The sequence below is a fragment of the Lagenorhynchus albirostris genome, chromosome 19 (genome assembly GCF_949774975.1).
Source record: "Lagenorhynchus albirostris chromosome 19, mLagAlb1.1, whole genome shotgun sequence".
NCBI classification, from domain to species: Eukaryota; Metazoa; Chordata; class Mammalia; order Artiodactyla; family Delphinidae; genus Lagenorhynchus; species Lagenorhynchus albirostris.
Genome location: NC_083113.1, coordinates 24,785,861 through 24,808,347, shown reverse-complemented (window position 1 = coordinate 24,808,347; position 22,487 = coordinate 24,785,861). Strand labels below are relative to the sequence as shown.

Below are 22,487 nucleotides of genomic sequence, written 5' to 3'. Positions count from 1 at the left end.
GATCACTGAAGAAATCAAAGAGGAAATCAAAAAATACCTACAAACAAATGACAATGGAGACACGATGACTCAAAATCTATGGGATGCAGCAAAAGCAGTTCTAAGAGGGAAGTTTATAGCAATACAATCCTACCTTAAGAAACAGGAATCATCTCGAGTAAACAACCTAACCTTGCACCTAAAGCAATTAGAGAAAGAAGAACAAAAAAACCCCAAAGTTAGCAGGAGGAAAGAAATCATAAAAATCAGATCAGAAATAAATGAAAAAGAAATGAAGGAAACGATAGCAAAGATCAATAAAACTAAAAGCTGGTTCTTTGAAAGGATAAACAAAATTGATAAACCATTAGCCAGACTCATCAAGAAAAAAAGGGAGAAGACTCAAATCAATAGAATTAGAAATGAAAAAGGAGAAGTAACAACTGACACTGCAGAAATACAAAAGATCATGAGAGATTACTACAAGCAACTCTATGCCAATAAAATGGACAACCTGGAAGAAATGGACAAATTCTTAGAAAGGCACAACCTGCCAAGACTGAATCAGGAAGAAATAGAAAATATGAACAGACCAATCACAATCACTGAAATTGAAACTGTGATTAAAAATCTTCCAACAAGCAAAAGCCCAGGACCAGAAGGCTTCACAGGTGAATTCTATCAAACATTTAGAGAAGAGCTAACACCTATCCTTCTCAAACTCTTTCAAAATATAGCAGAGGGAGGAACACTCCCAAACTCCTTCTACGAGGCCACCATCACCCTGATACCAAAACCAGACAAGGATGTCACAAAGAAAGAAAACAACAGGCCAATATCACTGATGAACATAGATGCAAAAATCCTCAACAAAATACTAGCAAACAGAATCCAACAGCACATTAAACGGATCATACACCATGATCAAGTGGGGTTTATTCCAGGAATGCAAGGATTCTTCAATATACAGAAATCAATCAACATGATACACCATATTAACAAACTGAAGGAGAAAAACCATATGATCATCTCAATAGATGCAGAGAAGGCTTTTGACAAAATTCAACACCCATTTATGATAAAAACCCTGCAGAAAGTAGGCATAGAGGGAACTTTCCTCAACATAATAAAGGCCATATATGACAAACCCACAGCCAACATCGTCCTCAATGGTGAAAAACTGAAAGCATTTCCACTAAGATCAGGAACAAGACAAGGTTGCCCACTCTCACCACTCTTATTCAACATAGTTTTGGAAGTTTTAGCCACAGCAATCAGAGAAGAAAAAGAAATAAAAGGAATCCAAATCGGCAAAGAAAAAGTAAAGCTGTCACTCTTTGCAGATGACATGATACTATACATAGAGAATCCTAAAGATGCTACCAGAAAACTACTAGAGCTAATCAATGAATTTGGTAAAGTAGCAGGATACAAAATTAATGCACAGAAATCTCTGGCATTCCTATACACTAAGGATGAAAAATCTGAAAGTGAAATCAAGAAAACACTCCCATTTACCATTGCAACAAAAAGAATAAAATCCCTAGGAATAAACCTACCTAAGGAGACAAAAGACCTGTATGTAGAAAATTATAAGACACTGATGAAAGAAATTAAAGATGATACAAATAGATGGAGAGATATACCATGCTCTTGGATTGGAAGAATCAACATTGTGAAAATGACTATACTACCCAAAGCAATCTACAGATTCAATGCAATCCCTATCAAACTACCACTGGCATTTTTCACAGAACTAGAACAAAAAATTTCGCAATTTGTATGGAAACACAAAAGACCCCGAATAGCCAAAGCAATCTTGAGAACGAAAAACGGAGCTCGAGGAATCAGGCTTCCTGACTTCAGACTATCCTACAAAGCTACAGTAATCAAGACAGTGTGGTACTGGCACAAAAACAGAAATATAGATCAATGGAACAGGATAGAAAGCCCAGAGGTAAACCCACGCACATATGGTCACCTTATCTTTGATAAAGGAGGCAGGAGTGTACAGTGGAGAAAGGACAGCCTCTTCAATAAGTGGTGCTGGGAAAACTGGACAGGTACATGTAAAAGTATGAGATTAGATCACTCCCTAACGCCATACACAAAAATAAGCTCAAAATGGATTAAAGACCTAAATGTAAGGCCAGAAACTATCAAACTCTTAGAGGAAAACATAGGCAGGATACTCTTTGACTTAAATCACAGCAAGATCCTTTTTGACCCACCTCCTAGAAAAATGGAAATAAAAACAAAAATAAACAAATGGGACCTAATGAAATTTAAAAGCTTTTGCACAGCAAAGGAAACCATAAACAAGACCAAAAGACAACCCTCAGAATGGGAGAAAATATTTGCAAATGAAGCAACTGACAAAGGATTAATCTCCAAAATTTATAAGCAGCTCATGCAGCTTAATAACAAAAAAACAAACAACCCAATCTAAAAATGGGCAGAAGACCTAAATAGACATTTCTCCAAAGAAGATATACAGACTGCCAACGAACACATGAAAGAATGCTCAACATCACTAATCATAGAGAAATGCAAATCAAAACTACAATGAGATATCATCTCACACCAGTCAGAATGGCCATCATCAAAAAATCTAGAAACAATAAATGCTGGAGAGGGTGTGGAGAAAAGGGAACCCTCTTGCACTGTTGGTGGGAATGTAAATTGATACAGCCACTGTGGAGAACAGTATGGAGGTTCCTTAAAAAACTAAAAATAGAACTACCATATGACCCAGCAATCCCACTACTGGGCATATACCCTGAGAAAACCATAATTCAAAAAGAGTCATGTACCAAAATGTTCTTGGCAGCTCTATTTACAATAGCCCAGAGATGGAAAGAACCTAAGTGTCCATCATCGGATGAATGGATAAAGAAGATGTGGCACATATATACAATGGAATATTACTCAGCCATAAAAAGAAACGAAATTGAGCTATTTGTAATGAGGTGGATAGACCTAGAGTCTGTCATACAGAGTGAAGTATGTCAGAAAGAGAGAGACAAATACCATATGCTAACACATATATATGGAATTCAAGAAAAAAAAATGTCATGAAAAACCTAGGGGTGAAACAGGAATAAAGACACAGACTTACTAGAGAATGGACTTGAGGCTATGGGGAGGGGGAAGTGTAAACTGTGACAAAGCGAGACAGAGGCATGGACATATATACACTACCAAACGTAAGGTAGATAGCTAGTGGGAAGCAGCCGCGTAGCACAGGGATATCAGCTCGGTGCTTTGTGACCGCCTGGAGGGGTGGGATAGGGAGGGTGGGAGGGAGGGAGACGCAAGCGGGAAGAGATATGGGAACATATGTATATACATAACTGATTCATTTTGTTGTGAAGCTGAAACTAACATACCATTGTAAAGCAATTATACTCCAATAAAGATGTTAAAATGAGAAAAAAAAAACCTATCAATACAGGGCTAATTTTTAAAGTGCAACTATTGATATCTTCCAAATTAAAAAAAAAAACTTGTCCAAATTAAAACAGTGGCTTGCATGTGTATAGGGACAGTCTTAATCAAAGACATACAAAGAGATAAGAGAAATTTAACAGGTCAAATACTCAAAATTTAATTTTTTCTAAATTGAATATAATCTAAAAAATATATTCAAATGGCTCCTTACTTAATGAGGCTAATCCTTCCTTTACATTCTTTCCAATTCTTCAAAATTCAAATCTTATCTTCTGCAAAACAGCCCAACTATAATGTTTAATCAGTAGACATTATAATAGTTTATACAAGTATTTTAATATATAATGATTAATAAGGTCAAACTCTCTGAGTACTAAAAAAACAAAAATAAATGAAAAACTTTCCAATGTAGGAGAAAACAAAGGAATGACAGAAACTAAATAGTGGTTTCACATTCCTACTGGTAAGTGACTGGTTGATAAATGATTATTTGTTGGCCTAGCTATAGAAGCACTATGCTAGTTGCTGTGTGGAAGCTGCAATAATGAAAGGTATGCTGCTTAAGACTATCTACCTTAGGCATAATTAAGGGACAATGAGGACACAGGAAAATGACATTAATATTATAAGCCCCACTGGCAATGATTCTTCACTTAAGCAAACTTTAGTCAGGCTCCTGAACCTCCTTGTAGGCTCATCTGTGTGCTTCCTTGTAAAATTCAGTTTTAGCAAGAATCCTGCTTAGTCAGTTTAACCAGAACCCTCACCATCAATATCTATTTGTTCAGCCTCTGTATCTGTTCAGATTCCTCATCCTCTACCATCCCCCAAGTGATATCTGATCACCCTGGCCTCTCTTAAGCAAAGAATCCTGTTGGTTGGTTTAGCCAGAATCCCCCTTACCTGTGATATTTCCTCTTAGTAATTTTTCATCCACTGACCACCACCCTGCTCCTTGGCTATAAATTCCCTCTTGCCCATGCTATATTTGGAGTTGAGTCCAATGTCTCTTCCCCACTGTAAAATCCCACTGCAGTGGTCCGTATACCTATTGTGACGGTCCTGAATAGTCTGCCTTATCATTTTTAATAAGTGTCACTGAATAGTATTTTCTTTAATACCATGTAGTATATGTGCATTTTCACCATGGTGTATATGGCTCACCAGGCCACACTTCAGGACACCTGGGTTCCAGCATTGGATATGTACCTGTGTGACCTCGGACATGTCACTTCTCTTTGAATCTCAGTTTTCTGCTCTATAAAATGAGGGAATTAGGGGCTTCCCTGGTGGCGCAGTGGTTGAGAGTCCGCCTGCCGATGCAGGGCACACGGGTTCGTGCCCCAGTCCGGGAAGATCCCACATGCCGCGGAGCGGCTGGGCCCGTGAGCCATGGCCGCTGAGCCTGCACGTCCGGAGCCTGTGCTCCGCAACGGGAGAGGCCACAACAGTGAGAGGCCCGCGTACCGCAAAAAAAAAAAGAAAAAAAAAAAAAAAAAATGAGGGAATTAAACAAGATGCTCTTGATAATCTTAATAGTCTCTTAATATACTTTTAATATTCTACCATGTATGTGAGGTACAGGTAATAAACATAATGGCATGGCAAATAATTTTGAACTTTATCGGTGAAACAAGAAGAAATCAACTCCTCTCTACAGAGCTATGGGTAGTTTTATGGTTTATATAGATACATTTGATTAAAAAATAAAACATTACCAAATCTAGGCTAAGGTCTATAATAATACATTTGGATCAAGTGTGTCTTAGTGAAGGAAAGTTTCTAGAAAGTGATTTTCATTTTTATGTAAGTGTGAAAAATTGTTTTATCTTATCTATTGCCTTATTTTCTTTGGCTAATGAACACTATAGAATATAAAATATTTCATTTAGGGACAGATAAGTAAGTAGAGACCTTTTAACGAAAAGCTGTTTAGCCACAACAGCAGTCTTAAAAACACTATAATGCAGTACACATTAAATCTTAATCGGCTCTTACTAGGATAAACTTCTAGAATAGAAATTATTACATTAAAGTGTATTACATTATATGGTACAGGAAACTCGATATAGCCATATATTACATTATATGATACAGGAAACTTGACATAGCCAAATAAAGAAACATCATATAGACATTTAAAAGAACATTTTATAGAAGTAATATGAAGAATAACTATGATAGTATAAATAAGTGTTAGCGAGTGCAAAACTGAATATCCAGTAGGACTATGCATAGTAAGAAAGCCTATGCATAGTAATAGCCAAAATGTTGAAAATATAATGTTTTTCTCCAGACTGTTTAGGATTGTTCTCATTCTCATTAATGAGAAAGCAATATTATTTATAAAATAAGTTATGTGGAATAAAATAAAAATAGCAATAATATTTATTTAGGTCTTATAATGTCAGACATTTTGTTAAGAGCTTTACATACAATATTACCACTTAATTACATACAACCACCATGAGTTATGAAGTATTACCCCTACTTAATAGATGAAGAAAGTGAGGCATAGAGAGATTAATTAAACTGTCCAAGGTCACTGAGTTAGTAAGTAGAAGAAATGGGTTTTATATAAGCTAGGCCTCTATGATGCAAAGCCACTATACTATATCACCTTTTTAAAAATAAAAATTACATATATATCTCATATTCTTTAATCTTCAGGAAAATAATTTGTACAAAATTTTATGCAACTGTATTTTCAGGAAACAAAGTATGAAACCCCCTTTTCTTCATTAATTTGAAAAATGAGAGACCAACAAGTGTATATGTTTTTAGCTCAGATCTGTATAAATATGTACATGATTTAGTAAATACGTACTGACTTTCATCCTAAATTTAGAACCTTTGCAGCTTGGAAAATAAGCTTTTATGACTAAAAAGCATTCCTTTCATATTGACCTTTTCTCCAAAGACTGTCAAAGTAGATCAATTCATTTTAATTGGCATATTAAATGTGCTAGTCTACTTCTCAGATTCAAAGCTTGGCTATCACTGAAAATGATAAATGTGAAACTGAATTCTCTCAAGGGTGCTTCAACACACATGATCTGCTCTATCATGATGATTATGTCATAAATGTAAAATATTGCTTCAAGTAGCTGACCAAAAATACTCATATTTTATTAGTACAATGGCAAAAAAACCTGGAACTCTCTAAGGACCTTGTGAGAGAACACTGCTCCTCACTGTCAGGGAGTAGGGTTTCCAAAGCCCAGTCCTCTGTTTGACAGTGCCTCATAATATGGCTCATTAAATAAGAGAGGGTTAGAATAGAAATAAAGGATAGGTTTCTCTTCAAAGATCAATAGACCTTTAAAAACTTTTTGTAGATTCAAGAATAAGAAAAAAAAGGGAAATAGGGAAGTCCCAGGTAAATTCATAAATTTATTTATATTTATGAATAAACAGGATTCTGTTCTCAGAGTAAAATGCCAGGAATATAAGTGGGCTCAGTGTGTTGAATCAGAACAGGGGCACGAATTGAGACTTGCAGTAGATTCATTAAAACAATACTAGATGATAATATTCCTTGTACATCGTTAATTTGGACAATAAACCTTGTTTTCTTGCTTGGGTCTATTTTTCCTCTTTTACATTTCAGCCATGAATATAAGAAGTCTTCATCTTGTAGATGAAATATTTCATTATATCTCACGCCTATTATTGGAATTTTAATTTTAGCAAGTTCAGTTGGTTAATTAGCATGACATGTCTCTGGTGCCGCAGTGGTTAGGAATCCGCCTGCCAATGCAGGGGACACGGGTTCGATCCCTGGTCTGGGAAGATCCCACATGCCGCGGAGCAACCAAGCCCGCGAGCCACAACTACTGAGCCTGCACTCTAGAGCCCGCGAGCCACAGCTACTGAAGCCCGTGCATTTAGAGCCCGTGCTCTGTAACAAGAGAAGCCACTGCAATGAGAAGTTCACGCACCGCAATGAAGAGTAGCCCCTGCTCACTGCCCGCGCTCAGCAAAGAAGACCCAATGCAGCCAAAAATTAAAAAAAAAAAAAAAGAATGATGCTATTATATTTGTTTAAGCTCATTTTTTCTTTTTTCTTTTTTTTTTACTTCAAATTTAACTTTTCTAAGTTCTGGATGTTTTTGACCAAGTATTTAATTTTCATTGGCTCTGGTATAAATACTAGTTGATAGGAGGCTTTCATTTCCCTTAAAGACTGCAGACAGTATTCTTGAAGAAAACCTTTGTGTATTGTGGCATAGGCAGGCTAGACTTTCAGAAGCATTTCTGATGCCTTGACTATTTTATTCTGTTTCATTATGATAATCATAAGAACTTCTGTTCAGCACTCAAATTCATTCCCATGCTTGTAGATAAATTTGGCTTTTTGGTCCCACACAAGCACTTTCTTTCTTTGTCAAGCTAATGAAGTAGAGTTTTTTTAATCCTTTAAGTAGAAATTATGTCTCAAACTGGTTACACTATTTCAGAGCATTAGAATGAACAAATAAAACTGAGCTTCATGCAAAGTTTCCCTAAATCACCTAAGGCTAATAAACCTTTAAAAACTGTGAACAGATCTGAAACAAGAACATAAAAAAGGGAAGCAGGTATAAATCCATATTCTAGGAGTGCTATATAACAAATCTACTAAATTAGGAGAGGTTTATAACCTGTCTTGGACTGCAGCAAACTCACTTCCTGAACAGATGGCCTCCCACCATTTAATCACTCTTTAACTCCCTACAATCTGGCTTTTGGGCACACTATGTACTAAAATCACTCAAAGGTTACCTGTAACCCAGATCATGGAAGCCAGCAACAAAAGTGCTAGAAGGAGATTCACGATCAAACCCAGCCAAATAATTTTATAGATTAGAAAACTACGGTCCATAAATGTTAGCAGATTTTCCCCAGATTACACGAGGGGTGAACAATGCAAGGTCAAAACACCAGCACTTGAGTTTCTGCCAATGCTGTGCTGTTCTCCCCTGCCAATTAGGTAGTCAGCTTTCTCGAACCACTGTCTCACAGTTAACATTTTTCACACTTTCAATCCAATGACACTGTTTTACCTTCTTGCTGGATTCTTCTGTCCTGCCCTTCCTTGAACATCCCTTTACTCCACACCACCTGCATTACCTGTACCCTTACAAAGAACTAAGCCTTAAGCCTAGCTTTCCAAAACCATCTGCTCTCATAGTTTCAATTCCCATCATGAGCCATGTACAACAGCAACACGACTTTGTAACTTTTCTTTTCATTAACTGCTGGGTACCTAAATTAACTACCATGTCTGCATTGAAACTATCAAAATGCAAATAATAATAGCTAACATTTATTGAGTGCTTAACTATAAACTAGGGGCTGCTCTAAGCTTTTTACCTATATTAACTCATTTAAATCTTTAACAAATCTATGAGGTATTATTCTGATTTCACATGTGAGGAAACTAAGGCACAGAGAGTTTAATCAACTTGCCCAAACTTGGATTCAAACCCATGCAATGTGCCTCCAGAGGCTGTGCTCTTAATTGTTTTGCTAGGCAGAATGTCTATATGAAATCTCTACTATTTATATTCTTGAATGCTAAAATAGCATTTTCATATCAGGGTGTTTTTACCTGTGACTTTTCTGTTGATATTAGAATGGCTTATTTATATAAAAATTCTGTTGCATTCAATATCTATTTCAAGAAACAAGTTCAATTTTTTGCAAATTGATTTAAAAATTAAGAAAAGAAATCCAATTCCTGGCTGGTCTTATTCTATTGCCTGTTAAATGTGTTAGTTTCAGATAGACTCCTGCAAACATTTAAAAAGATATTAAGTTTGTTTTCCTATTAAACCAGGAATCTTCTGTATGTTGATTAGTATAACACACATTTCAAAATAAAGTCCATTTGTTACAGAACTCCAAAAAGCCCCCAGTTGCTACAAAAGGATGTCCTTTTTAGGGTCAACTTATCCCCAGTGGAAAACCATAATGCAGAACACAATGAATCCGTGAAATGGACATAGTAAGCTGCTTACAGTTTCTTCCAAATATGAATGAGTAGCAAAGGCTCAAAACAAACAGTTTCCAAGTGACCTATCTCACATTAACATGGCAGAGGCTCTGCAGTGTGAACAGTCTAAGTCTCATCCACAGATAACCAGCAGGTAGTCAGCACAAGAATTACCTAGGCAACAGAAAATGATGGACCCCCTAACAGGAACAACTTAGGGTGAAAGAAGAAGGGGAGTAAACACTCAAATAAAGAATCTTGCTAGCCTCTGGAAAGTATCTTCCTTTGGATAAGGAAGAAGGAACTCCCTAATAAAATTACTAACTGTTAGACTTGTGGACTTGGTCTCATCCCAGTGCTAACAGGGAAGAAGAAAGTAACAATTAGACCCTATTAACATTACAAATGTTACATATAATGTATCCCAGCATACATTTTGTACTGATGTAACATCTTTCCACTTAATTTTTCAGATCATTTCCACAGACCTCTCAGTCTCCTAAGGCACAGGTGAAACTATTTTTCTGTGATGTGATATTGAGCCAGGCTGTCCAGGAAGCAAAATATTTCCTCTGTTAACTCCTTCATACCATTATGAAAATCATTGCTTCCATGCTTGACATCCCTTCCTCCTTTTCTTCTTCAGTTAACACCTTCATATTGGTTCTGCCACTTGACAACTGTGTGACCTTGGAAAAATTACCAAACCTCTCTGAGACTTGCATTATCTATCTGTAAAGTGGGTATAATAATATTTATTTCAGAAAAGTGTTAAAATCAGACATAATACATATAAAGCAGTTCGTACCATGCCTATAATCATCAGAAGCACAATCAATAGCGGTTTTCTATTTTTCTCATTTCCTTTCTCTAGCCTTGTCAAATACCAAACTAGACTGATAGAAGGCAAAAAAGAATAAGACACATTCCCTACTCTGAGTACCCCTGCCAGAGAGGCAGGCATGTAAACCAACAACTACAATAGCATGACAAGTGTTATAACATGGTGTATGCAAAGGGTTATAGGAAAGCAGCCTTCTAAACCCGTAAGACTTGTTTTCAGGGAGTAATTTACAGGATGATTAGATAATATGATCTTTTGTATAATTTATCTTTTCCAAATCAAACGTGACATAGGAAAGTAGGGGTAAGTGGAGCAGGCATTGTTACCTTATCTACAAGACTAAAGAACAGATTAAATAACCGTTTGGTATAAATTATTCTCCTTCACATGTTTCTTTACCAATTTTAATAATTCTGGCATTTAATTTACTTGGTTTGCATCTACTTGGAGCTATCACAACTGTTCAGTGAACATCTACCCTGCTAAAATCCCAGTGTTAGGTTCATCAGTCAAGATCTGAAGAAGCACAGAGTGTGGCTGGAGAACTAGATATTTAACAGAAACAATGAGAGAAGACTCAAGCATGGTAAGTAGACCTGGGCTTCTAGTTCTAGAGAGTGGCGTTAGCACATACACTCAATTCTCATTCCTCTCCAGACCCCACAGAAATGACCATATAGATGCTAAAAATAAACAAAACAAAACAAAAAAGACTAAAGCCATAACAAAAAAGAGAAAAAGAAAAAAGGGGTATCAAATCAGATATTTCAGCACATTTCTAGTGTAAAAGATGGCAAATAGAAGTGCATTAATGAAGAAAGCAGAGCAGAGGAAGCCCATATAACCAAACTATACCACTTAGAGTGTTACCATAATGCTGCCACAGGTATGGGAGTTGATCCACCAAATAGAGGGGCCCCAGAAGGGTACTTGGTTTGCAGAAACACTGGACAGGAGAAGTGAGATGTGACACAGAACTGATAAAGGCCACTGTGGCACACAAGGAGCCACAGTCAGCAATAAAACAGTAAAACGGGGTTTTTCTCTTAACATACTGAACAAACTGGCTGGGATGAGTTAATGCTTTTAGTGTTGGCAATAGGTTCCTCAAAGTAAAGCCCTTTACATTCTGGCATTTGGCAAGAGTAATGAGGGTCTTGTTTGTTCCCCACTGGATCCTCAAGAGACAAAACTCCCAATCACGTCTTCCTCACTCCCTGTTGGGGCTGCAGGACAGGGGGAGAGGACCACTTAATACACTGAGAATAATCAGACAATCATCTATCACCTAATACACAAGTGAACAAATGAGGATCACCAGGTATGTGAAAAATAACCAACGGGAAGAAAGAGAAACACCACATTAGTAAAACATAAAAATTACCTTGGGTATTACGCTTAGTGAAATAAGCCAGACATAGAAAGGCAAATATTGCATGATTCCACTTATATGAGATACCTGAATAGACAAATTCATAAAGACAGAAAGTAGAATAGAGGTTACCAGGAGCTGGAGGGAGGGGAGTAGAGGGAGTCACTGTTTAATGGGTACAGAGTTTTTGTTGGGGATGATGAAAATGTTTTGGGTATAGATAGCAGTGATGGTTTTGCAACATTGCAAATTTATTTAATGCCACTGAATTGTGCACTTATGAATGGTTAAAATGATAAATATCATGTAATGCATATATTACTACAATAATAAAAAAGAAAAAGGTCACTCAGGAAATTTAACAAATGGTGCTCTGACAACTGGATATCTGCATACAAAGAATGGAGCTGAATGCCTACCACATACCATGTACAAAAATTAACTCAAAATGGATCAGAGGCCTAAATGTAAGAGTTAAACCTATAAAATTATTAGAAGAAAACACAGGCAGAAATCTTTGTGACCCTGGATTAGACAATGGTTTCTTAGATATGACACCAAAAGCACAGCAAAAAAAAAAAGATAAATCAGACTTCATCAAAATGCAAATTGTCTGTGCTTCAAATGACACCATCAAGAAATTGGAATAATAGTTCACCAAATGGGAGGAAATATTTCAAAATAATAGAAGGAACTCATATGTAGAACACATAAAGAACTATTACAACACAATAATAAAAAAGACAAAGAACCCAATTTTAAAATGACCACAATATCTTAAAAGACATTTGCCTGAAGAGATACATATACATATGCCCCAAAAATACATGACTAGATGCTCAATGACTTTAGTAACTAGAGTAACTAGGGCAATGCAAGTCAAAACCACAATGATATATCACTTCTTATACACTAAAAGGCTATAATCAAAAAGACAGATAATAACAAGTGTTGACAAGAATGTAGAGAAATTGGAACCCTCATACATTGCTGGTAGGAGTGCAAAATGGTGCAATCGCTTTGAAAAACAGCCTGCAGTCCTTCAAAATATTAAACATAAAATTAGCATATGACTCAGCAATTCCATTATATCCAAGAAAAATGAAAACATGTCACACAAAAACGTGTACACAAAACTTCATGGCAGCATTAGACACAATAGCCAAAAAGTGGAAACAACCCAAATGTCCATCACCAGATGGATGGATAAATAAAGTGGTATACACACACAATGAAATGTTATTTCGCCATAAAAGGACTGAAATACTGATACACACTACAACACTGATGAACTTTGAAAACATTATGTGGAGTGAAAAAATCTAGTCACAAAATACCACACATTATATGATATACCCAGAATTGGAAAATCCATATAGACAGAAAGTAGGTTAGTAGTTGCCTAGGGCTGGGTAGGGAGAGAGAGATAGGCTGAAGAAACTAGAGAGTGCCTGGGGTCATGAAAATACTCTAAAATTTATTGTGATGAATACACTAAAAGCCATTGAATTGTACACTTTAAATTAGTGAATTGTATTGGATGTAAATTATATTTCAATAAAGCTTGTATTAAAAAATAAATGTTCAATAAATTATAGCAAATATTATTTTTAAAAATTACAGAAAAAAAGACTATTCAAGGAACAGAAGAGATCTTAACTCTTAATTATTATTCATAGAAAGACTTATGAAGAAATATTATCCATTAAAAAAAGGGGCAAGAGGGCTTCCCTGGTGGCGCAGTGGTTCAGAGTCCTCCTGCCGATGCAGGGGACACGGGTTCGTACCCCGGTCCGGAAGATCCCACATGCCGCGGAGCGGCTGGGCCCGTGAGCCATGGCCGCTGGGCCTGCGCGTCCGGAGCCTGTGCTCCGAAACGGGAGAGGCCACAACAGTGAGAGGCCCACATACCACAAAAAACAAACAAACAAACAAACAAAAAAAAAGGGGGCAAGAAAGAACAAGATAGCCTGGACTCAGTTTTCCCTCCTGCTCTAAATACAATTATTTACCCTGGAAATAATTCAGTGGATAATGAGTCAAGGGCTCTGAGAACTGGAAAGAAGGCTGGCTAAGAACCAACCCCAGGACTTGAAGAATGGCAATGTGGTGAGAGTCCTAAGATCCCATACACACTGGGCTGAGCACTGTAGAGGCCTGCAGCCTGAAACAACCATCAGGCGTAGACAAAAAAATAAACACAAAAGCAATAAAAGTCTGTTCTCTCTGGCCAAAGGACTGGGAAACAAGAACCACAACAGTGACCAAGTGGGGAGATCCAACCCTAGTTCCTCTACTTGAGGTACTAGTTGGCCAATCTGCCTTCAGCAGCACCTTCAAAGCCCTAGTGGGCCCACCCAACCTCTGTTTTACAACCAGGGCACTTGATGGGCCAACACGACTGTAGCATCAGCAAAGAAGCCCCAGTGAACTGTCTTGACCCCTGCTCCACAAATCAGGCTTTAGTGGGCAGTCCAATTCATCTAGGATAGCAGCAGTGAAGCTCCAAGGGCCATCCCAACCCCCACTCCACAACCAGTGCACCAGCATGGAATTCTGAGCAGCCTACAGCAGCAGCTTCTCAGCAGTGCCAAGACTACCCAACCCCTGGGTAACCAGCAAGCGGGCTGATACACCTGCATCAGCTGAGTTTGTTATCTCCTGGCCGTCCACCCAGTGGCATAAAGAGACTTAGGCCAAGAGAAATGGCATATTACCTGTAGAAGAACACAAATTTGAATTGGCAAGGGATTTCTTGTCTGAAACTATGGAGGCCAGAAGTACACAATCATTCTTAGTGCTGAAAGAAAACAACTGTCAATCAGGAATCCTGCATCTAATGAAAGTAGCCTTCAGGAATGAAAAGGAAGTAGACATTATTAGACAAAGGAAAACTAAGAAATTTGTTGCTAGAAGACCTACTCATAAATAATGTCTACAGAAAGCTATGCGAACAGAAAGAAAATGACAACAGAAGAAGGCAGGGACATTCAAAAAGGAAAGAATGATGAAATGGTAGAAGTTGGGATAAATACAATAGACTTTTTTTTTTTTTTTACTATACTGCTTGGCATTTTATATTTGAATATTTTGCAATAATTTTAAATGGTCTATTAAAAAAGTAGTAATGCAAACCAGTATATGACAAACCAACAGCATGCACAAAAGATACAAGTGTATATTATATGAATAAAAGTTCAAAAAGTTAGTCTTTATGATCACCTCCTCCCTTTCCCAGAACTAGCCAGTTTTGTATGATAAAACATGTACTCATAAATAGCTTATTTTATACAATATGATTATTCTTAACCCACCATTCTGTGAGCTACCCTTTACTTTATGTTTACTGAGCATTTATTATAATCCACTTCTTGTGCCATTTCATGTCAATTTACCACAGTCTTTTTAATCCCTGCATAGATTTGTAAAAATTTATTAGATCTGTCTCCCACTTCTTGATATTAATATTGTTTTTAATATTTAAAGGAGTTTTAAGCACGATTGACTTTTACCTCATGACTTTCTTTAAGGGTTACATTTACATTATTCAAAAATTTAGAAGACAGATCTGGTTTAAAAAAAAAAAAGAAAGGCTTTTCTGGAAATGGGGAAATTACATAGTTAATAGTACCAAATGTAACAATGTAATTGCATTGTAATCTCCTCTATATTATTTCACTTTTTACAAAATGCATCTATGTAACTTTTATATGTAGTTAAAGGAAGAGGAACTGTATAGGCTTTTAAAGGATTCTGTCTGAAAAAGAGGCCAGGGTTTCAGGATGAAGATTGTACTGAGAGTGGAGGCCTGGGAGTGGGTGAGGGTGAGTTGTGATATTAGATCAGCAAATTGGCTGAGATCATAGTACAGGGATGGTTGGGAGAAATTTGGAGAAATTGTAAGATATAAGTGAAAAACACGAAATGAGGTGACTGTATGAGGATATGGAATTTAGACTCTACCCTGTAGACAGTATAGAGTGTCATGGAAGGTTTTCAGGAAACAACATAAATGAATCCATACTTTATAAGATCGTGTGTTCTCAAGCACAGAGAATAAACAGGAGGAGAGACTGAAGACAGAGAGAGATTACTAAAACCATGCCATTGAGTAGTAATGAAGTCTGAGCGGTACATGGCAGTGGGGATAAATATGAAGAGACAAATGTAGATGCTACTTTGAAGGCAGAGCCAATATGATAACCACCTGAATGTAAGAGCTACTGGCATGAGAAAAGAGTATTGACGATGGTCCTTATCCAAGGTAGGGACTAGGGAGAAAAGAGCTACTTTGAAGCAAGAAGATAAATTTGGCATTAGAAATGTTGGGTTTCATTTTTTAAATTTTTAAACCACTTTATTGAGATATAATTTACATATAAAAAGCTGTACATATATAAAGTATACAACTCAATGAGACAGAGTTACGTATACATCCAGAAATGTTGGGTTTTAAAGACTAGATTTGTGGAGAGATGATCACCAGGTAGTTGGAAATTCAAGTTTAAATATTAGGAAAGAGGTCAGAATTAGAGAAATAGATTTAGGGATATTTGCATAAGTCCACGATTTTCCATGACATACCTTCTTCCCACACATACCATCAAGCACACTCAAACATTCAAGTTAAACCCTGAGAACCTCCTATATAACAGGTGTTACAGTACTATGACAGATACTGAAGCTACAAAAGTGAATAAAACATGGTATCTGGTCTCTAGGAACATACATTCTAAGGTCTGCAAAAGTTTTCTTGTTTTCTTTTGGTCAAAATCTCACAATACTATAAAGTATATCTGCTACTGCTAACAATGCATTTCTTTCTACTCCTCTAAACTTTATTTATAAAAGGGAATTTTATTCTCCAAGTAACATCAAGAGAAAACAGCAACTCCTGACTAGTGAGAGAGTAGTGAGGAGGGTCATCCCAGCTGATACCCTTTTCCAACCTCAGCCTTAACCCTGGATACAACCCCTTTTCCAAAAATAAATTTGCTAAGGGTAAAGTTAAGAAAATCAACAGCTGCCAATTCAGTCCTCAGTGTTTTGCATTTGCAATGTGCCAATAGCCCCATGCACACTTGAGGGAGTGGACCTCTCTACAGTTCTGGCACACTCACAGCTCTCTGGATTCTGGAAGACTTCCTTCTGCCATAACCCTTCTGTGAAGGAATAAGCTGGCCCAGCAGGCCTGGGTTGTTTAAATCTTGAAAATTTCCAAGAAAGGCATGCTTTCAGGATGGGCTTTCTGGCTTCTTGGAATGTTCTGTCAGATAAGAGTGTTTTTGCATGCCTGAGGCGCTGGGCCATACTGTTCCGGTCTGTCTATATGGTTTATGCGAACAATGTGATTTATGGTGAACATCTGCTTTTTCTCTGGGGGGGGGGGTTAGAGCTTCAATAACTGCGGTCAATCATGCAGGTGCTACCCGCTTACACAACTGACCCCCAATAAAAATCCTTGATGTTCAAGTCTGAGCAAGCTTCCCTAGCTGGCAGCACTTTGCATATGTAGTCACACATCATTCCTGGGTAACTGTGTCTCACACGACTCCACTGGGTGAGAATATTTGGAAGCTTGTGCCTGGTTTCCTCAGGACTTGACCCGTGTGCCTTCACTAATTTTATCCTCTCTCCTTTTTTTGTAATAAACTGTAAGTGTTGAGTATAACAGCTTCTGAGTCCTGTGAGTGCTGGGGACCTCAGATACAACTTCCTTTGAAGTCAGGGATTTCTCTTGTTTCCAGGAAATGTCTGAACTTTACTATTCTACTTACTTTTTCTGACATTTGACAGGGTCAATCCACACAGATCAGTTAATTTCAAGATCTGACCTGGTCAATCATGATTGAGAGGGCACTGACACCAGCATTTCAGGCAGAGGGCCCTGTCTGACTTCCGTATTTCACCAAGCCAAGCCATCTAGCCCCAACAATGGATACGGGCATGCCAGGTCTTGGCTACTGCTTAAATGGTTGAGAAAGTGGAAAAGGCACCTCACCATTTTATATACCACCACAACCAAGCTGCCAGTAGGGTGGGGCGATAACACCTCCCGGCAATTTTCTGCTGCCAATCTTTCCTATCATTTCCTTCCCAGAAACTATATACAATGTATGGATGTAATCCCAACATGGCTGCAGGAGAAAAGCCCCTGTCCTGACCCTAGAGCAAGGCTCTTAGATAGGATATGACTCTACCTGGGAGGAACATCACATAATTTAGTAGCAACATTAGAAAATGATTTCAATATAAAAAATATACCTAGAGTAAATTCTCTATAAAATTCACTCTCACTCACTTGTACTCTGCCTTCTTGAGTGGGAGAGAAAGAGTTGCAAGAATATTGTATGTCAAAAATTACATATAACCCACAGCCCTCCTTATATGGGTCAAGCATGAAGTGTTTAAATGGTTGATTTTGTTAGCTGTGTGCTTTGATGTTCTCTGGTTCCTGCCCCCACACCTCAAACCTGCGACCAATAGGTCACTTTATATTCTAAGAAAAGGCTTTGAGATTTCATCACCCTAGAAGTGCATCACACATGCTATGTAAGTGATACACACTAGTCTTAAAATGGCTCGGAGTCACAGCACTAGGTAACATGAAGTTAAATATATTCCACTTTACTGACTGGTAAATATATTCCAGAGATGAGTGGTAAATAAAGATAAAGGCCAAATCCCTGCCTTATATGGGAACTAATAGGCTAGCGTAAAATTTTTATCACATATTAACATAGGCATCTTTCTCCCAAAAGCTTCTCATCTATGAACCACTCAGAGTAACTAGATGTTTTGTTTGAGGACCAGCAAAAGAAGCAGAGAAACAGTGTGAGAGAACCTATTGATACTAATGATACTAATGAGGCTGGTTGGCTCTCCCTTTCTCTCGTTAAAACAAGCATTTATGTGTGTGTTTGTGTGTGTGTGTGTATGTGTTATACATATATTTTTAAAGTAAAAGGAGCATTTCAATTTCGTAAGCATATTTTCTGTAAGTGCTGATGCTATTCTTATTAAATAAATTTAATAAGCGTGTGCTTGGAATCCCAGGCACACACTCAGGTTCATTCCCTGTCTCCTCAGGCAATTTCAACAATCCACACTACAGTTTCATTTTAACAGTACTCATTACTGGTATCATTTAATACATGAGGGTTTGCTCAAGTCAACATCAATCTTGCTGATCCTGCAAACACTTATTTTGTTGACACAACACAGTCTGAATCCATAGGTACTAAATGTAAAAAAAAAAAATTTAACTATTTATTCACCTGACATGTTACCAAGTACTAAGAACAACTCTGTCTGTCACTCAGTCCTGTCACAGAGACAGCACTGGATAGACATCAAGCGAAGGGCCTTTCATGGAACCCCACTCCCTTCAGTAACAGAGCCATCTCATCTGTCCCCATGCCACCCATACATACTGCATCTTCTCAAAGACATTTGACACCTTAAACACAACCACTGTGAAGGTGAAAATGTTTACCTGTGAGACATCTCGTGGGACACATCTGACTCATACTTCCTCATTAACAAATAGCCCTTTACCACAGGTAAATCTTAACTAACCAGAAGACAGAAAAGCTTTGCCCTCAGAAGGAACAATAAAAACCCATTCAGAATAAAATTTCTTCTTCAATTAAGTGTTAAATGTCTGGATGAGTCTAAGTTATGAAATAAAATATCTTTATATATCTCTTTACCTGATTGGAAAACCTCATGCTCACATTACGTTGATTCTGTAGTGGGACATAACGCTGAACAGGATCAATGTCTTTAGGACTAATTAATTCATCAGCTGAAAAAAAAAAAGGAAATGACATGATCAAAAATGTATCTATAAAACACTGTAAACCAACTGGACCTAACAGATGTTTATAGAACACTCCATCCAACAAGAGCAGAATATACATCCTTCTCAATGCACATGTAATATCTTTCATATGCTAGGCCATAAAATAAGCATCAGTGAATTTAAAAGGATTTAAATCATACAAAGTATATACTTCAACCATAACAGAATGAAATACCAGAATTTAGAAATAGAATTCAAATAGAATTTTATTCAAATAGAATCAATTGAAATTGATTTCAACCACAATAGAAATCAATTAACAGGAAGAAGTTTTAGAAATTCACAAACATAATAAAATTAAACAACACACTCCTAAATAACCAATGGGTCAGAAAAGAAATGAAAAGGGAAATTAGAAAATACTTTCTAATGTACTTTCTGATGAGATGATTGAAAAAGAAGACACAACATACCAAAACTTAGGGGATTTAGGTAAAGCAATGCGCAGAGGGAAATTGACAACTGTAATTGCTACATTAAAACAGAAAATTCTTGGGACTTCCCTGGTGGCGCAGTGGTTAAGAATCTGCCTGCCAATGCAGGGGACATGGGTTTGATCCCCAGTCTGGGAAGATCCTACATGACACTGAGCAACTAAGCCCATGCGCCACAACTACTGAGCCCGCGTGCCATAACTACTGAAGCCTGCGTGCCTAGAGCCCACGCTCTGCAACAAGAGAAGCCACTGCAATGAGAAGCCCACGCACTGCAACGAAGACCCAACGAAGCCATAAATAAATGAATGAATTAATTAAAAAATAAAACAGAAAATTCTCCAGTCTATAATCTATATTCCACATTAAGAAAGCAGATGAAAAAGAGCTAACTAAATCAAAAGCAATCAAGAGGAAGGAAATTAAGAGTGGAAATTAATGAAATAGAGTATAGAAAAACAATACAGAATATAAATGAAACCAAGTAGATTCTTGAAAAACTCAAAAGTTGACAAACCTTTAGCTAGCCTGACCAAAAAATAAAGAAGACTCAAATTACTAAATCAGGAATGAAACTAGGAACATTACTAGCAACCTTAAGGATTACAAGAGAATACTCTGAAAAAATGTATGCCAACAATTTAGATAACCTAGATGATATGGGAAAATTCCTAGAAATACATACATTACCAAAACTGACTCAAAGAGGAACAGAAAATATGAACAGATGTGTAACAAGTAGTGACTGAAACTTTCCACACAAAAAATGTTCAGGACCATGGGACTTCATTGATGAATTCTACCAAACAGTTAAAGAAGAATTAAAACCAATCTTTCACAAAAATTTTCCAAAAAATAATAGAGGGACACTTCTCAACTCATTCTAACAGGCCAGTATTACCTTAATACCAAAATCAAAGACACCGCAAGGGAAGAAAATCACAAATCAAAATCTTTTCTGAATATAGACACAAAACTACTCAACAAAAATACTAGCAAACTAAATCCAGTAACATATAAAAATGATTATATACCATGACCAAAAGGGACTTACCCCACAAATGTAAGAATGGCTTAACCTCTCCAAATCAGTTACTGTAATACACCATATCAATTGAACAAAGGACATAAAAATTACGTGACCAGCTCAGTAGACACAGAAAACACTTGACAAAATTCAGCATCCTTTCATGATAAAAGGCAGTCAACAAATTAGGGATAGACAGAAACTTCCTCATTCTGAAAAAGGGAATCTATGAAAAACCCATGGCTAATGTCACACTCAATGATGGAATGCTATGCTCCAAAGATCAGGAGTCAAGACAATGATGTCTACTCTTGCCACTTCTATTCAACATTGTACTGGAGGTTCCAGTCAGAGAAATTTGGCAAGAAAAAGTAATAAAAGGCATCCAGATTGAAAGGAAGAAGCTACAGTAATTAAGACAACGTGGTGCTGGCATAAAGACAGAGATCAGTGGAACAGACTGATCCACTGATCAGTCCAGAAATAAACTGTTACATTATGGTCAACTGATTTTTGACAAGGGTGCCAAAACAATTCAACAGGGAAAAGAATAGTTTTTTTCCCCCATACAAAATACTGAGATAAGTGAATATACAAAGGCAAAAGAATGAAGCTGGACCTCTTCTTCACACCACCTACAAAAATAAATGCAAAACAGATTTAAAAAGTTAAATGTAATAGTTAAAAATATAAAACTGTTAGAAGAAAATATAAGAGTAAATCTTTGTGACTTCGTATTAGACAAAATTACATCAAAACATAAGTAACAAAAGAAAAAATGAGATAAATTGGACTTTGCCAAAGCGATAAGATTTTGTGTCTTAAAGGACACCATCAAGAAAGCAAAATGACAGCCCACAGAATGGGAAAAAATATTTGCAAATCACATATCTTGTAGGGGACCTCTATCTTGAATATATAAAGAACTCTTGCAACTTAACAATAAAATGACAAATAACCCAATTTAAAAATGGCCACAGGGCTTCCCTGGTGGCGCAGTGGTTGAGAGTTCGCCTGCCGATACAGGGGACACAGGTTCGTGCCCTGGTCCAGGAAGATCCCACATGCCACGGAGCAGTTAGGCCCGTGAGCCATGGACGCTGAGCCTGCGCGTCTGGAGCCTGTGCTCTGCAACGGGAGAGGCCACAACAGTGAGAGGCCTGCGTACCGACAAAAAAAAAAAAAAATGGCCACAGTATCTGAATAGACATTTCTCCAAAGAAGATATACCAATAAGCACATGAAAAGATGCTCAACAACATTAGTCATTTGGGGAATGCTTATCAAAACCACAATGAGATAACACCTCATACCCATTAGGATGGCTAATGTCAAAACACAGACAAGAATAAGGGTTGGAGAGAAAGTAGAGAAATTAGAACCCTCATACACTCCTGGCTGGAAGGTAAAATGGCACAGCTACTTTGGAAAATAGTCTAGAAGCGCTCCAAATGTTAAACACAGAGTTACCATATGACTCAGCAATTCTACCCCTAGGTATATACCCAAGGGAAATGAAAACATATGTCAAACGATAACT

The 22,487-nt window shown here is 37.3% G+C and overlaps 1 protein-coding gene across 3 annotated transcripts in view; it reads right to left on the bottom strand.

Moving 5' to 3' along the window:
* Positions 1-22,487, bottom strand: part of PHKB (phosphorylase kinase regulatory subunit beta) — a 200,587-nt gene that overhangs the window by 84,108 nt on the left and 93,992 nt on the right. For all 3 annotated transcript variants that reach the window (XM_060132511.1, XM_060132510.1, XM_060132513.1), the window contains exon 14: positions 19,335-19,429. In XM_060132511.1, coding sequence (XP_059988494.1) covers positions 19,335-19,429 — 95 coding nt within the window. The remainder of the gene's footprint in view (positions 1-19,334; positions 19,430-22,487) is intronic.